This window comes from Garra rufa, chromosome 13 (genome assembly GCF_049309525.1).
Source record: "Garra rufa chromosome 13, GarRuf1.0, whole genome shotgun sequence".
NCBI lineage: Eukaryota > Metazoa > Chordata > Actinopteri > Cypriniformes > Cyprinidae > Garra > Garra rufa.
This window is the reverse complement of record NC_133373.1, coordinates 41,191,997-41,209,602: the sequence shown is the minus strand read 5'-3', so window position 1 is coordinate 41,209,602 and position 17,606 is coordinate 41,191,997. Positions and strand designations below refer to the sequence as shown.

Here is a 17,606-nt window from a genome sequence, read left to right as displayed (position 1 = left end):
AAATGATTTGTGATCAATTCTCTGAAGTCCCTGATCTAACACAATTTGCAATATGCATTCCAAAGTTACAAACTAAATCAAATGATTTGCGAACCTGCTCCAAAGTTCCGATATGAATCAAAAGATTAATGAACCCGCTCAGAAGTTCTGATCTAAATCAAATGATTCATGTTTCGAAGTCTCGTTCTGAATCAAATGATTCACAAACCCACTCTGAAGTTCTGATCCAATTCAAATGGTTTGCGAATAAACCAAATAGTCTGTCTTCAGATTCAAACTGGTTTCTACCAGTTTGGTTTTGGAGTATTTCTGCAGACACTGCTCTCAAATTTGACTGCAGAACTTTGGGGGAAGGGGTTTTGTATAATTTTTGTTAAGAAATCACTATCAGTTATCATTACAGCAGCAGTTAGGGATGAATAAATCAAAGTGAAATCAATATAATCCTAACTGTTGGCGCGGCCATCTCCAAAAGAACTGGGAATGCCGGTTCTCATAACGGAGGAAAAAACTTAGCACACAGACACACAAATTCCTTTGGCCTGCATGCACTCACAAACTGAGAATGAGCAGTGGCCATTTATTGATAATTGCGCACCGGTGTATCACCACGCCCACTTCCAGAAACTAGGTCACAGCGTTGATTCAGAACATATACAATAACATAACTCAACACCCCCACTTGTTCTGAAATTGACAGAGTACAACACAGTGCATCACATACCAAATAGAAAACACACAAATTTATCCATTCTGATTCTAGATACAGGTTTAGTTAAAATATCTGCCACCATGTCAACTGTAGAGCAGTAATGAAGAGTTATTTTGCCATCACGGAGTACAGATCGGACAAAATGATACCTAACATCAATGTGCTTACACCTTTGACGACATACAGGGTTTTTTGAAAGAGCAATAGCACCCTGATTGTCCTCAAAAACTGTCACTGGTGCATTTTCAAGTACATTGTCCATAAAGAGAACCCTAGGTGTTATGACTTGATGTCTCTTACAGAAATATGTAGTAGAAACCCATGACCCCAAAACCCATCATTTTATACATATTTTGGACTATGGGAGGCACCATTATGATGTAAAATGGTTGCGCTAGGTGAGCTACTGCCGCTACACAACTCAGCCACAGCTACTGAGTTTACAGGTGGTGATGGATATAAGCGTAAGCTTAAATCAAATGCCATACTTTTGATTTTCCACCATAAGGAGTCTAAACGCCCTGGATATCAAGTAAAACCTGAGCTGAAAAACTCCTTCAGTGGCTGCGGCGACATGACAAGCATTGGTATGTTTACATCCTGCCAGGATGGCATCTAGCATTTCTTGTCTCTGCCATTTGTAAGCTCTTTCAGTAGCTGTTGTCTACTAAAAGCCCCAAAGGCATCAGGGCTAAAGTGGAGAGAAGTTTTATTTGTTCACAGGCATCTTCCCATTCTTTGCTCCTCTTCTTATGGCTAGGAAAAACAGTGAAGACTTACATCGCTTCTCTTGTTGCCCATCAACTGAAAATTACAACTAAAAGACGCACATTGTGGCATTGTATCCATATTTTATTTTTCCAAGTTGTTTTACGGTAAAAACAAGTAGCACCAGTAGCTCACGGAGTGCAGCCATTTCACGTCATTGAAATAATGGAGCAACCACAGTCCAAAATATGTATAAAACAATGTGTATTTTTTAAATAACAAGTCTTTCATAGGTTTTCTGCTACAATTTTCAGTGAGAGACATCATTTGTTATATTGAGCCATACAAGTCTTGATACCCAAGGTTCCCTTTAAGATTGCACAGCTTTGAAGAACTCAATACAACTCATGTTTAAAGTCAACAAAACTACAACTTACCTCCTTCAGTTCTTTAATCTGATTACCGTAAGCATACACATGAATAGACTTGTGCAGAATAGTAACTGTAAACAGTGGATGTTGATACCAGATTAAAAAGCCAAACCTTGATTGCTTTCTACTGTTTTCCTGAATGGGGGTAGAGCTTAACTATAGTGTACTTTTCTGAGATTGCATGTTTTTTTTCTCCCCACTGCACTATTGGCTTATTTTGCTGTCAATTCCTCCATTTTCCTCTCATCTCAAATCTTGATAGTACTAGTTTTTCTCATGGTTGCTTGGCTCAGTGTTCACAATTGCAAAATTAGGCTGTTCTGTTTGTGGATTGAGTTAGCATAGGACGGCTCCTGTTTTCTCAGTTGATAATTAACTTGTTGATTTGTGACATTGATGAGAATATACATTTTAAAAGGACTGAATTGATATGTTATGTAATTAATTGTGTTATTTTAAAAGCTGTATGAAATTAAATACACTATTGAGTTTTCAGGGTATCAGGAAAGAGCAGTTTGTTTAATCACTTGCTTAATAGTTAAAGAAATTATCTGCCTGTCCTTTTTTCTCTTTTCTCTCAATGCAGTTTTAGTAACAAAATATCTTAATGCAAAGTAAGACCACTAAGGTTAATCAAATAAAAAGTCCAGCTCTGATAAATCATGTGATCAGAAACAGTAATGGTGGGTTCAAACACACTGATCGACAAACACATCTTGACCTGGTCCATGTCCTTGTTAGGACAATGATTGACTGATGAGTGACGGCCCTATGATGTTTGTTGTACTGAAATGCTTGATTGAAAACCTCTCAAAGTCCCTGCTTGTCAATGCTCCGACATGGAGGTTCACAAAGCAGTTCTTTTACTTTGTCTCTTCCTTTTTACAGGTAAGCCAACATATATTTATTCATAGCGCTTAATTCTAAGACTACCTATAACTAAAATTATTAATATATCTGTATATGACTGATATAATCATGTTACCTTCAGGTTTCCTCAGGTGCCACAGCCAAAGCACAGGTAAGAAGATCTGTTCACCTGCAAATGTAAAACAAATGTCTTTGAGATCTTTGTATTTTAGAAATATTCTGTGATACTGTTTGGTAGGGGCTTACATGGTCTGTAGTTTAAAATGTTTTGGCCTTGTCAGTTTAGGTAGATATTAGGTAGATAGCACAGTTCACAGAACCTATGAGCCTTACTTGATCAACATGTGTTTTTTCCATGTTTTCACATTCTACAGATGTTTTGGAAGCGTATATTAAAACAGATGGGGCCTGGATAGTGAAGCTGCCTAAAAATCAATACACTGTGAAAACAGTGGAAGATTGTGCCGTCAAGTGTAACAAAGAGACTTCTTTTACATGCAGGTGCAAGTCAGACCATAACAAAACTCTCAAACTGTATTGTGCTGCACTAGACTCTAATGTTAACAGGTGATGCTTTATTCCAATCTATAATTCTAAAATGTATATGTATGTGCTTTTCAGGTCATTTTTGTATGTCGAAAAAGATCAGGATTGCGTAACATTACCTGCCAACTCAAAAACTGATCAAATACTGCGAAGAATGAGTGCTGCCCTCTTTGAGAAAAAGGGTAAGATTTTATAGCCCGGTCTATTTTATTATTTTATTACCAATTTGAAAGTTTATAGCAGATGATGTTATGAAGGAACCCCTACAATGTTTTTAAATGACCTTTAAGTACATTATGCATTTTAAGAAACTGGCTATGCTTTTTGAAGTCTACCTGAGTTAATATATAATCCAGATTTACCAAAGTGTAGTTTGGTCTATGTCAGTAAACAAAGTGAAGAGGATTATCTAAAAATCTATCGTCCAATGAGGGGTTACTTCTTTTTTAAGTACAAAGGAATCAAGTACTGTCTAGGTTAACAACAAAAAATTTCTTACTTAGATTTTTTGTCTAGTTTCCAGCCAAAACATCTAAAAATTGTTAAATCAAAAAGGATTTTCTAGATGAGTAAAAATTATTCAGAAAAAACAAGCCAAAATTAAGTGTTTTTGCTTGAAACAAGCAAAATAATCTGCCAATGGGGTAAAAAAAATTTTTTTTTATTGTTTTCTGTTTGAAATTAGATCTATTGAAAATTTTTTGCTTACCCCACTGTCAGATTATTTTGCTTTTCCTAAGCAAAAACTCACTTCATTTTGAGTTGGGTTTTTTTTCTGAACACAAGAAAATTATTTTTACTTGTCTAGAAAACCCTTCTTAATTTAAGAATTTGTAGATATTTTGGCTGGAAACAAGACAAAAAATCTAATTAAGAAAAGCAGTTTTTGCAGTGTATGCCTAATGGATGTTGAATTCTGTAGATCAATGGTTCTTAGCTGGTGCTTCAGGATTTGAGATTTTACATTTAAAATCATGTAGCCTAGTGTTCCAAAATTATCATTAAAAATTTGATTTATTAATATTGTCAAACTGTGTAAAACCATCCAATGTAGAAAACTATAACACAACAGCAAAAGTGTGATTTATAATGTTATCGTTTGGCTATCGCATGGAAAAAAAACACTGGGCCAAAATACTGGGTTTGTTTTGCCTCACTGCCTGACATCGAGATCAATAGTTATGGAAGCATTTTGCCCTCTTTTGCCATTTTTATGTATTCTTATTTGTTCACATTTCAGTATTAGCAATTAGCATCTAGCAACAGACCACAAACCATTTGAGAACCATTGCCCTAGAGGGCCATAAGAATATAGGAAAATTACTACATTATCATCAGTGTCATTAGTAAATAAAAATGAGCGTACTAGCTCTAAAAACACAATGAATGTGTTTTTAAGTATGTTGTAATAAATGCACTGAATTCCTTTATACAGAGTATTTACTGGAATGCGTGAATGGCATTGGCATGGACTACAGAGGGACAAAATCCAAGACAAAATCAGGAAAAACATGTCAGCGATGGGAGGGAACTTTTCCCCATGTGCCAAAGTACATATCTTAATTTGACTTTTTCCATTTATATGCACCTTTTTCCTCAACGCAGAAGTAATCTATGTCTATGGGTGAGACTTCCAGTTTGTTATTCGCTATAGGGAAATAACAAGAAGAATAACAATGTGCAGTGAACGGTAAAACTGTTTGCACTACAAACTAGTGTTTTCATAATAAAAATAATACATTAAAATAACATGGTAAGACACACCAATTTGCAATATCAAGCAGGAAACTAGTTACAGCTAAAAAGACCGGAAGCCACACCCATAAAATTTACAAATGGCCATGCCCACTCGTATGGGAAGAAAAAGGTGGATAGGAAATACAAAAACTACAGTGGCCAGCTAATTAACCGTAACTTTCCACAGCATATCGCCAAAGACACATCCAAAAGCTGACTTGGAGTCCAACTTTTGCCGAAACCCGGATGGAGATCAAGGAGGTCCCTGGTGCTACACCACAGATCCAGGGAAACGGTGGGAGAACTGCGACATCCAAGATTGCACAGGTACATTTAGCAAACAAGCTGCCAAATAGTGGTTGGATACTTTATCTTTTCTCCTTTATCCAACTACAGGTGAAGTCAAAAGTTTACATACACCTTGCAGAATCTGCAAAATGGTAATTAATTTACCAAAATAAGAGGGATCATACAAACTGCATGTTATTTTTTATTTAGTACTGGCCTAAATAAGATATTTGAAATGAACTGAGAACACTTTTAATTAAAGTACAAGGGTGAAGAAACGCAATTTGAAATTGACCCTTGAATCTGCTCTTAAATATCTACAGAGGAATGTATGCAGTGCAGTGGAGAAAACTACAGAGGCAAGATCTCCATCACTGCGAGTGGATTTACCTGCCAACGCTGGGACTCTCAGAAACCCCACAACCACGGTTACATCCCTTCAGCGTGAGACATTATCCTTTATAGCACAAATGGGATGTGGTCTATTCTATGCATATTTTGACTGTGGTCTGTCCTTTGTAGCCTTCCTGATAAGTACTTGGAAGAGAACTATTGCAGGAACCCCGATGGAGAGCCCAAGCCCTGGTGCTTTACCACTAGTCCGTCTAAACGCTGGGAATCTTGCAACATTCCTCGATGCAGTAAGTACTGTTCTTGTCAATCTGAAACACAAGTAATTTGTTTTATCATTAATTGGACATTGTTTTCTTGTAGTAACTGAACCACCCACAATTGTCCCGGAGCTTACCTGTGCAAGTGGAGAAGGTAACTCCTACAGAGGCACCATCGCGGTGACATTATCAGGAAAAACTTGCCAGGAATGGGTATCCCAAACTCCCCACAAGCATTCTAGAACTCCAGAGAACTACCCATGCAAGTAAGCATCAACATGATGGTTTTGCAGGAAACTAAGGATTTTAAACCCTACATATGGCAATCGTCTTTGTGCAGAGTAACTAATCAAGGTGTTCCGGACTACTAAATTACAGAGCAGGGTCAGAACAGAATTCAAAGCCCTCCAGGAGCACTATGGCACACTTAAACTAGAACAGGAATATCCATTTCTGCTCCTGGAGGGCCACTGTCCTGCAGAGTTGAGCTCTCAACCCATTTTAGCCTGAACCAGTTTATCAAGGTCTTCAGGATTACTAGAAACTTTCAGGCAAGTGTGATGGAGCTAAACTCTGCAGGACAGGAGCCTCCAGGACAGGGATATGCAACATTGGTCCTGGAGTGCCGATGTCCTGCAGAGTTTAGTTCAACCCTAAAAAAAAACTTACCTGCCTGCAGCCCTGGTGATCCTGCAGACATTGATTAGCATGTTCAGTTGTGTTTGATTAGGGTTGGAGCTAAACTCTGTAGGACAGCGGCACTCCAGGGCCGACGTTGAATCAAAGCACAGTTGAAGAACCAAAGAGACAGACTCTTCGAAGTCTGAATTATCCAGGGTAAAACGATGAAATTTGTCTTTCCCCAGAATGCAACTAAAATTTGTTTTCATCCTAGAGGCCTTGATAAGAACTACTGCAGGAACCCTGATAATGAAAGAAGTCCATGGTGTTACACCACCGATCCTGAGACCCGCTGGGAGTACTGCACTGTACCTAGCTGTGGAGATCAGCCTAGACCTGGTCTGTGTTGAAGGAGCCTTACAAAACCATCTCAATAAATGCAGATGTTGATGTCCTTCCTGTGTTAATATGCCCCTATTTATGTATGACATAAATATGTGATTTGCAGAGGAGCCGGTGATCCCTGTGGGTGACGAATGTTATGAAGGTGATGGAAGCTCCTACCGCGGTGCCATGTCAGAGACTGTCAGTGGAAAGAAATGCCAGTTCTGGACATCCATGGAACCTCATCGACATTCTAAAACACCTCAGAGTTACCCGGCAGCGTAAGACACAGCACCAAATTCCATCATCTTGAACAGTTGCAACCTTAAGCTCCACTCATTTCACCTCATGATTTCACCCATCATGCAGAGATCTGAGGAGGAACTTGTGCAGGAACCCAGATGGTGACCGAGCCCCTTGGTGTTACACCACAGATCCTTCAGTTCGGTGGGAGTACTGCAACATCGAGCGGTGTGACAGCAAGCTCACTATTCAGGAACCCCTTGCCACTCCAACAGAACCAGTCGAAACATCATCTCCGACGAAAACAGGTTTACCCACCTACAAGCTAAGAAGTAATATCAAATGTGAAAAGTACCAGAGTATTGCCTAAGGGACGGTGTGAGTTACAATGTGCTTTGATTCTTTTTGCAAGATTGTAAGGTTGGCAATGGAGCAACTTACCGGGGTCCTACATCCACTACTATAATGGGAGTGACCTGCCAAGCATGGAGTTCTATGACTCCACATCAGCATGCCAGTTTTACCCCTGAAACACATCCAGATAAGGGTCTAGAGTCAAATGTAGGTCTATGCATAATTTTAAGCATATTTTGAGGGCAACAACTGAAATTTTAACACAGTTTTTACTTGGTTACCCTGTTAGCAATGCAGAAACCCAGACAGTGATGTGAATGGACCTTGGTGCTATACAACAGATCGGAATAAGAAGTGGGATTACTGTCAGATCCCAGACTGCGGTAACAATTCTTAATATTCCTCTTGGGAAAGTTTGACTTCAATGGGAAGGGGAGTTCTTGAATGCTAATTGCTGATACCGTGGTTTAAATAAAAAATATATTTGCTATGTAAGATACATGACAAGCTCGTTCTTACTTTCTAACCAGATGGCCTGAAATGCGGACAACCAGCAACAAAACCTAAGCGGTGCTTTGGGAGGATTGTTGGGGGATGTGTTTCCAAAGCACATTCGTGGCCTTGGCAGATCAGTCTTAGGACCAGGTATTAAGGGTTTGACATTACATCACGCTTTAGTCAGCTACCCAGATGCACGGCCATATTGGAGGTACTCGGATGTAAACAACAGTATGGATTGCATTGTTAATTTACTACTGAATACGTTGTTCTTCTAATTTATGCTGTCTAAACCACGAAAAAAAATGTGGAAGCTGCTAAGTCATGTAGAGGACTTAGTAAGCAGGAAAGGGCACGATATTTTGACAAACTGATAAAGATATGTACAAACAGTATTAATTAAGATATCAGCCTAATATTTTACCTACCTGGTCCGACCGATACAGCCCAAAACATAACATAATTGACCATTTTCAGCAACAATAATCAGCAAAATTTTCGAGTTCTGTCCGGTTTGGTGGCATTGTTTACATTCAGTGCTGCCAATATGGCCGATTGATGACGGTTTGTGAAAACAGAACTTGATATTGGAGAAATGCAATTGTAGTTATTAATCATAATTTTCTGTCATACCAGAGGCAAAATTCATTTTTGTGGTGGAACGCTAATTGATGCCCAGTGGGTCTTAACAGCAGCTCACTGCCTAGAGAGGTAAGGGACTGTTTTTGTTTTTCCACAAAAAGGCAAATAAAAGAGTTATATGATGCAAAAAGGGAATTTTGTCAATATTTAGGAGTACAAAAGTGCAGTGGTTCTCTCTTTGCTTCTGGGAATCCACAACCTTGTACATTTTGTTTGTCTTGTGGACTTCTAAACTAAAGTTAACAACCATGCACTGCAGTTGAAGTCAAAAGTTTACTTACACCTTGCAGAATCTGCAAAATATTAATTATTTTACCAAAATCATGTAAAATGCATGTGATTTTTTTTAGTACTGACCTGAGTAAGATATTTCACATAAAAGACGTTAACATATAGTCCACAAGAGAAAATAATAACAGTTGATTCTTAATACTGTGTTGCTACCTGATTAATCCACAGCTGTGTTTTTTGGATAGTTGTTCATGAGTCCCTTGATTGTCCTGAACAGTTAAACTGCCTGTTGTTCTTCAGAAAAATTCTTCAGGTCCCACAAATACTTTGGTTTTTCAGCATTTTTGTGTATTTAACAATGACTGTATGATTTTGAGATCCATCTTTTCACACTGAGGATAACTAAGGGACTATATGCAACTATTACAGAAGGTTCAAACACTCACTGATGCTTCAGAAGGAAACACAAACCATTAACTTTTAGAATTTGAAGATCAGGGTAAATTTAACTTATTTTGTCTTCTAGGAAACATGTAAGTATCTTCTGTAGCTTCTCAAGGGCAGCACTGAAATAAATAAAAAAAATATGATATTTAGGCAAAATAAGAAAAATGTACATTCTTCTTTCTGTTCAAAAGTTTTCACCCCCGGCTCTTAATGCATTGTGTTTCCTTGTGAAGCATCAGTGAGCCTTTGAACCTTTTGTAGTAGTTGCATGAGAGTCCATCAGTTGTCCTCAATGTGAAAAGATGAATCTCAAAATCATACAGTCATTGTTGGAGAGGGTTCAAATAGACAAATGCTAAAAAACCAAAAAGATTTGTGGGACCTGAAGGATTTTTCTGAAGAACAACGGGCAGTTTAACTGTTCAGGACAAACAAGGGACTCATGAACAACTATCATTTAAAAAAAAACACAATATTGAGAATCAAGCGTACAGCTTTTGAATAGGGTCATTTTTTTTTTTATAAATGTAACTATTATATTTATTTTATGTGAAATATCTTATTTAGGTCAGTACTAAATAAAAAATAACATGCATTTTTGGTGCATTTTGCTGATTTTGCATTCTGTATGTAAACTTTTTACTTCAACTGTATGTAGACCTCAAAGCCCCAAACAGACATGGTACAAAAAACAACTCTTAATAGGTCCTTCATACATCTAAAAGTGAACATACCATTATATAGGTCTGATAGTCCATCTGCCTACAAGATCACGCTTGGAATCCACACAGAACGTGCAACTGAATCATCAAAACAAGAGCGAGACGTTTCTAAGATTATTAAGGGACCAGCTGGAACTGACATAGCTCTTCTCAAGTTGGACAGGTAAGTTTCAATTGTCCACTGTTTATGTATGTAATAATGTTATAATGACATAAAAACAGCAAACTCATGATTGTATCCAATTTTAGGCCTGCAATATTAAACGATAAGGTATTGCCTGCTTGCCTACCAGAAAAGGACTACATTGTACCAAGCAATACTGAATGTTATGTAACAGGCTGGGGAGAGACACAGGGTAGGTCACTTTAATAAATACATATAGCCAAATGTATTCTTTAAAGGGATAGTTCGAGCATTTAAGACATGAAGTTGTATGCAATCCTTATCAGCACTATAGTGTATACACACTGACCCACACTGCGTTCACCTCCCTGGTCAGAGTTCTGGCCGCTGGAAGTTTTTCAAGAAAGTAGTCAACGGTTAGTTTCCGGGGCCTCAAAACTGTGCGTTTTTACGTGAAAAAAATATATGCGTTTCAAAGCTTGATTAATTTAACATCACAAAAAACACTCCTGACAAAAATCATACCTCAGTTTTAATCGGCACTATATTCTTCCCGTTTCCATCAATCCGCGCTGCTGTCAGTTCGCACGTTCCGATCAGCTGATGATAGCGCGACTCACTGACAACATGTCTGACTACGAAACTTCTGATGATGAAACCAATTTTAGCACAATGTCAGACGGAACAGACGATATATATATTTTTATATTAGACCTCGTTTCACGTGATTTCCACAGGAGTCTAAACATCAGATTGTTTACTGTACAGTTTAGACATATGGGATCTCCAGTCCTCGTGAGCTACGGTCTTGCTGGTTTTAGTTTTTCTCTGATGCAACACACCTGACTCAAATCAACGGGTAATTAGCAGGCTTGTACAGAATGTCTCATTTGAGAAAGGTGTCCTGTCATAGGAAAACATCGAGCTGCAGGAATGTAGCTCACGATGACCGGAGTTGGAGATACCTGGTTTAGAACTACCTGAATGTGACTTCAAGCACACTTATAAACACGATGATACCGACACACGTTCCGCATAGTTACAGACAATAACAAATATAGCAAAGCATCATATTTTGTTGTGTTATATAGATTCAATTAAATTCATTAGTTATGACATTAGTAACGTTACCGACGTTAGCTTCAAAATAAACCTGTCGTATGCGACAAAGTTAGTAAATAGAGCTTACCCGTGGTACTGGTACAGCAGAACTCTTTAAAATCAGTTTTTTGATTTTTCCTCCTTGGTTGGGGATGTAATCGTCTTCGCTGAAGTGAGCACTGCACACACGAAAATCCTTGATACTGGATATTTTAGCTCCCGCAGAGTAGCCGATGGCAACCAGCCAAAGCTGTCTCATAACTATATCAGAAACAGGAGAACGATGGAATCTGAACGGCGATCCCTGCACATTCTTGTGGTCACAACCTGGGAATTTACAAGTTCGCACCATTGTTAATTTTCTACTTTTTACGTCGTTGTCATTCGAGTGTGTAATGGAACAGCTGATCGGAATGTGCGAACTGACAGCAGCGCGGATTGATGGAAACGGAAAGAAAATAGTGCCGATTAAAACTGAGGTATGATTTTTGTCAGGAGTGTTTTTTGTGATGTAAATTAATCAAGCTTTGAAACGCATATATTTTTTTCACGTAAAAACGCACAGTTTTGAGGCCCCGGAATCTAACCGTGACTACTTTCTTGAAAAACTTCCAGCGGCCAGAACTCTGACCAGGGAGGTGAACGCAGTGTGGGTCAGTGTGTATACACCAGGGCTATTCAATTGGCGGCCCGCCAATCATCTTCGCCCGGCCCGAGGGAGCAGCAGGTGGCTTGAATGGTTTTTGCACTAATTAGTTTGTCCACTAGGCGGCGGGCCAGCCAAAAAAGAAAAGCAAGAGAGCCAAGAACAACAACAATCTACCGGAGATCGCTAGCCTGGCAAGCCAGACCCACATAAATGTAGGGTCTGGGCACTCTCCATAGACAGGGCTCAACCGGAGGGGTGGGTTAAACGGTTGTCTTTCAAACTCCTCTCCACGCAATAGGATAGCGCTACAACCAATCAGAGACTTAGTCTGTCAGGTGACGTAGTCAGAGCGACGGAGATTTTTAACGAAAATCAGTGCACTGTGCAGTCTGTCAGCCAAATAATAGACATAGATGGGCACCACTGATCTATAATAGAGAACTGGATTGCTCATGACGTCATAAAAGTGAAGCCACCGCGCCGCCATATTAGTATTCCCTAGTATTAGCATACGTTCTATTGAATGAATAGGAAATTATAAGATTTTATTGAGAAAACATCGCATAACAAGTCAACGTTTTTATATCTGAAGTCTCACTGTACATTTTCACAATGCAAACGTCCTAAGCATGTAAACGGTTATTTATTTAATGTTGGGAATTCCCTCTGCTTATTAAAAAATGTACGTTCATATAGCCTAGCTTTGCAGTCACGTACATCAGATAAACATAAACATCGGACGATATCTTAGTACAGTTATTCACGGTTTATGTCATTTTGTTGTTTAAATATTCGTACAGTAGACTAACTGCATATTTCAACAATACTTAATTCATTTTTTTAAGCAGGTAATGATTTGTTCGTTAAATTAATAATTAATTCAACGTACACAGCATTTTACTCAGATGGAAACGGTAATGTTAGTAAATCATTACAGAATTTGCTGATCTGAAGTGTCTGAAATAGATGTTGCTCAATCAGGCACATTAAAAATATACACATAACTCGGAGAATATACCGCTGACTTCAAATGGTACGGACTTAAAGACATTAAGCTTTATTTCAAAGATTTGAATTTCAATACAACGAGCAATATAGTAACAGAGACTTATTGTATTATTTACTGTATAATCGAATCAATTTCAGATACGAATACCAGGTATATGGTTATGTTTATTATTTTCTGCATAATTAGGTACATAAAGAAATGTATTTTGTGTTGGATCAGTTACCTGTTACTGCAAGTGCGCAGCTGACACACCCACCTAAACGATTTCAAGATATCGCTTATCCAGCCCGAAAAGACCATAAACATTCCAGAAAACATCTTAAGTAAAAATTAATTTGCATACACATATCCTAAAAACTAATCCTGTGTGAAAGATACGCTTCAAATCGGGTGATTTTAGGTCAGCAATTTACATGTGACTCAATGGCGCTCTCTGCAGGTAGGGAATAGTAAGATGGCGGATCGAACACTTCCGGTGGCTTCACTGCCTAACGGCAGTTTAGAACGCAATGAGCAATCCAGTCATTATATAGATCAGTGATGGGCACTAAACCTTTAAAAGTAAACAAAAACATGCACAGACAAATCCAAATTACACCCTGCTCTGATGTAGTATACGCAAACACCGGAAGGGGAAATCGGTGAAAAAGTCCAGGATGAGTTTGCGTAAACAAACGTAATCTTTAAGCTTTAAATGGGTTTGAACAACCAGGATAAGCGCAAGTAATTACCATTTTGAATAGCCGCTATATCCACAATCTCTGTGCACTGTGTGAACAATGAGTGTCGTATACACGCCACAGATCGCTTCCGGTGTTTGCGTATTCTACACCACAGCGCGTTCACATGTAACGAGCTCCTGCTCAGGACAGATGGACGTGGCTGTGTATCCAAAGTAAAAAATTATATAAATACTGTTCAGTTTTCCACGCGTAATTCACAGAACCAGGAATTCATGTCTGACGGAACTTATGGTCGCAGGTCAGGCGTCATCATGTTAAGCCCGCCCACCGACTCGTGATTGGCCCGGTACATCTTGGATTTTCTTCTTCTTCTTCTATTGACTTTTTATGGCGGTTGGCAAACAAACGATAGGTGCATTCCCGCCACCTACTGGGCTGGAGTGTGGACCCTTGATATCAGGAAGAATCTATATTATATATTCATAACAAAAAAAAACAAAAACAAAAAAAAAAAAAATTATATATATATACACACATACATATATACACATATATACATATATATATACATATACATACACATACATACATACATACATACACACATACACAATTATATAAACCAAAATTATATCTTTCTAAATCCTGTGGAACAATTCAGTTTTTTTTAAGTATCTCATCAATGCTTCATATATTCTTTTATGATTACCTCCATTATTTAGCAGAGTTTTAAGTGAAAAATTACCTATGTCCATTTCTCTTAGTTCTTTTATCAAACATGCCCTTTCGTTTTCATACTCAACACAATTCATCAGAACATGCTCTACAGTTTCATCTTCTCCACACTTACTGCAATTCCCAGATTCGTGTTTATTAATTTTATATAGAGAGTGGTTTAGAACTGTGTGCCCTAATCTGAGTCTTGTTATTACTGTATCCTCTCTCCTATTACCGAAATTCCCTCTTTCATTTCCAACTTTATTTACTATATGGAAAAAATGTCTTCCTCTTTCTTCCTTATTCCAAGACTCCTGCCATTTTATTTTAATTACTGTTCTAATTTTGGCCTTAAACTCTTCCCTGCTTAGTGCTATGTTCATTTCTATATTTGATAATTTCAGCGCTTGCTTTGCCAGCTGATCAGCTTCTTCATTTCCATCTACTCCCACATGCGCTGGAACCCAAACAAAAGACAAACATATTCCTAATTTTTCAACTCTATACATGCTTGAAAGAGTTTCATATAGAATGTCTTGTCTTGTAGATCTCCCACTAATGAGGCTTGACAATACTGAGTGAGAGTCCGAGCAAATAACTGCACTAATTGGACGATTCTCCTCCACCCATTGAATAGCTAGCAAGATTGCCACCATCTCTGTCGAATAGACTCCTACATGATCTGTAACTCTTTTAACAATTTTAATCTGACAATGTGGAATTACAACAGCTGCTGATGCTCGACCGGTTACAGGATCTTTAGACCCGTCAGTAAATATTTGAATTACTGAGCAATACTTGTGTTTTAGATACTGTTCTACTACTGCATCTTTTGATATTACCCTGTTTTTATCATTAATCATTTCTTGTAGATTAAAATCTACCTCTGGTAATGAGAACAGCCAAGGACAAATGTTTGACACTACCACAGTAGGACTTACATTAATATTTATTAGACCTGCTGATTGAGCTTCTTCATCAGCAATCCACCCGAAACTTCTTATTTTATCCGACTCATGCTCCCAACATTTTCTCAAAACTTTTTTAATAGGATGAGAATCATAATGTCCCTGTACTGATATCCAGTAGGCCATCCGTATTTTTAATCGTCTGAGATTAAGAGGCAGTTCACACATTTCGACCTGCAAAGCAGAAATAGAAGAAGATCTTAATGCTCCACAGCATAATCGTAATGCTTGAGACTGGACTACATCAACTTTTCCTAACATAGTTTTAGTTGCTGAGCCATATACTATGCATCCATAATCTATGGCTGATCTAATTAATGCACAATATATTCTCTTCATTGATTGTCGTTTAGCACCCCATTCCATCCCAGCTAAACATCTTAGTATATTTAATACTCTTTTACATTTATCGACAACTTTCTGTATATGTATTGCAAATGTTAATTTTGCATCCAGCCAAACTCCTAAATATCTTATCACACTCACTTGTTCTAACATTTCCCCATATAACTGTAATTTTATACTTGGGCTTACCCTCTTTTTAGAAAAACAAATAACCTGAGTTTTCGATACTGATAATCGAAATCCCCATTTATCAGCCCATTTTTCAACCTCATCAATTGCTCTCTGCATGCTCTTAGCCACATATGTCACATTCCCCCCTCTCTTCCAAAGTGCTCCGTCATCCGCAAACAAGGATTTCTCAACTCCCTTGTCCACCTGTGAGAATATATCATTAATCATAATATTGAATAGGACAGGGCTGCACACACTACCTTGAGGGGTTCCATTTTCAATATAATATGTTTTAGAATATGATGATCCTACTCGGACTTGTATAGTTCTATCAAAAAGAAAATTATGTATCCAATTGTACATCCTTCCCTCAATACCCATCTCTTCCAGTTTAATTAAGAGCCCTTCCTTCCATATCATGTCGTAAGCCTTCTCCACATCAAAAAACACCCCTACCACAACTTCCTTACTAACTTGTGCCTTCCTGATGTCAGACTCTAAAGATAGTACTGCATCCATAGTATTCCGTCCTTTCCGGAACCCACTCTGGAATGGAGAGATATATCCTTTACTTTCCATCACATGATTTAATCTATATATAACCATTTTCTCCATGATTTTACAAAGATTTGATGTTAATGCAATAGGCCTGTAATTGGACGGTATTATATGATCCTTCCCTGGTTTAGCTATTGGGATAATTATTCCGTGCTTCCATATATCTGGTAAAATCCCTTTTTCCCATATCTTATTAAATAGACGCAATACTATATTTAACGAAATATCTGAGAGGTGTTTTACCATCTCATAGCACACATCATCTTTACCAGGAGAAGTTAGTTTAGCTCTACAAATAGCCCTTTTAAGCTCATATAAAGTAAACTCGTTATCTAATATCCCTCCTGATGGCTCTCTATGATTTAATAATTCTGGCTTATCTTTTAAACTTTGTTCCCTATTTCTTCTCATTTGTTCTGAAATATTGTCATTACTGTGAACTTTCACAAAGGCTTTAGCTAATACTTCAGCTTTCTCAACATTCGAAACAACTGGTTTATTATCACATACAAGAACAGGAATGCTATTATTTTTATGAATCCCAGCCATTTTCTTGATCATTCCCCAAACTGCACTGATTTCAGTTTCTTCCCCTATGCTTTCACAGTATTGTCTCCAGTAACTTCTTTTTGCTTCTTTAATTACTTTCCTAACAATTGCTTGCTTCCTCTTATAATTAATAAAATCATCAAATACGTATGTTTTCCTGACTTTCTTCAGAGCTTTATTTCGAATTGATATTGCTCTATTACATTCATCAGTCCACCAAGGGACTGCTTTCTTCCTATTACTTATCTTACCTTTACCTATTGCTTCCTCTGCTGCCCAACAAAGACTTTCACTAATTGATTTATTTAATTCTTTAACATCCTCTACTGAACCACCTATTTCTACCAATCTAGCTTCACTAAGTTCTTTATATTTATCCCAATTAGCTGACTTAAATTTCCATCTAGTCAGTCTTTCCTCTACATTTATAGTTATATTAACTCCTATTTTACAACTAACTGGAAAATGATCACTACCTATTAGAACCTGATCCTTTATATCCCAAACACATTTTCCTGCCATATTTCCAGAAACAATTGTTAGGTCTAATACAGAATACTTCCCTTTTGACAAATCAACTCTTGTTGCCCTTCCATCATTCACACATACTAATTCACTCTCATCTAACAATTCTTCAATAACATTACCATTAAAATCTGTTCTTTCACTTCCCCATAATGTATTGTG

General features: G+C 37.8%; 1 protein-coding gene across 1 annotated transcript; it reads left to right on the top strand.

Moving 5' to 3' along the window:
- The first annotated feature begins 2,610 nt into the window (after positions 1-2,610).
- On the top strand, positions 2,611-14,910 carry plg (plasminogen). Its single transcript, XM_073852826.1, has 19 exons — positions 2,611-2,739; positions 2,843-2,872; positions 3,096-3,222; positions 3,343-3,449; positions 4,703-4,817; positions 5,192-5,331; positions 5,616-5,736; positions 5,815-5,933; positions 6,007-6,169; positions 6,799-6,923; positions 7,033-7,189; positions 7,278-7,459; positions 7,564-7,712; positions 7,795-7,888; positions 8,036-8,150; positions 8,640-8,714; positions 10,068-10,208; positions 10,295-10,401; positions 14,876-14,910. Exons 1-19 carry the CDS (start codon positions 2,691-2,693, stop codon positions 14,908-14,910), a joined length of 2,151 nt encoding a protein of 716 aa, XP_073708927.1. The 5' UTR covers positions 2,611-2,690.
- The last annotated feature ends 2,696 nt before the right edge of the window (positions 14,911-17,606 follow it).

Bases quoted from the DNA above. Each gene is read 5' to 3' on its own strand.
- plg (XM_073852826.1), top strand. From the start codon at position 2,691: ATGGAGGTTCACAAAGCAGTTCTTTTACTTTGTCTCTTCCTTTTTACA. The intron at 5,332-5,615 runs GTACATTTAGCA...AAATATCTACAG, and splicing joins CGACATCCAAGATTGCACAG to AGGAATGTATGCAGTGCAGT. The intron at 5,934-6,006 runs GTAAGTACTGTT...GTTTTCTTGTAG, and splicing joins TTGCAACATTCCTCGATGCA to TAACTGAACCACCCACAATT.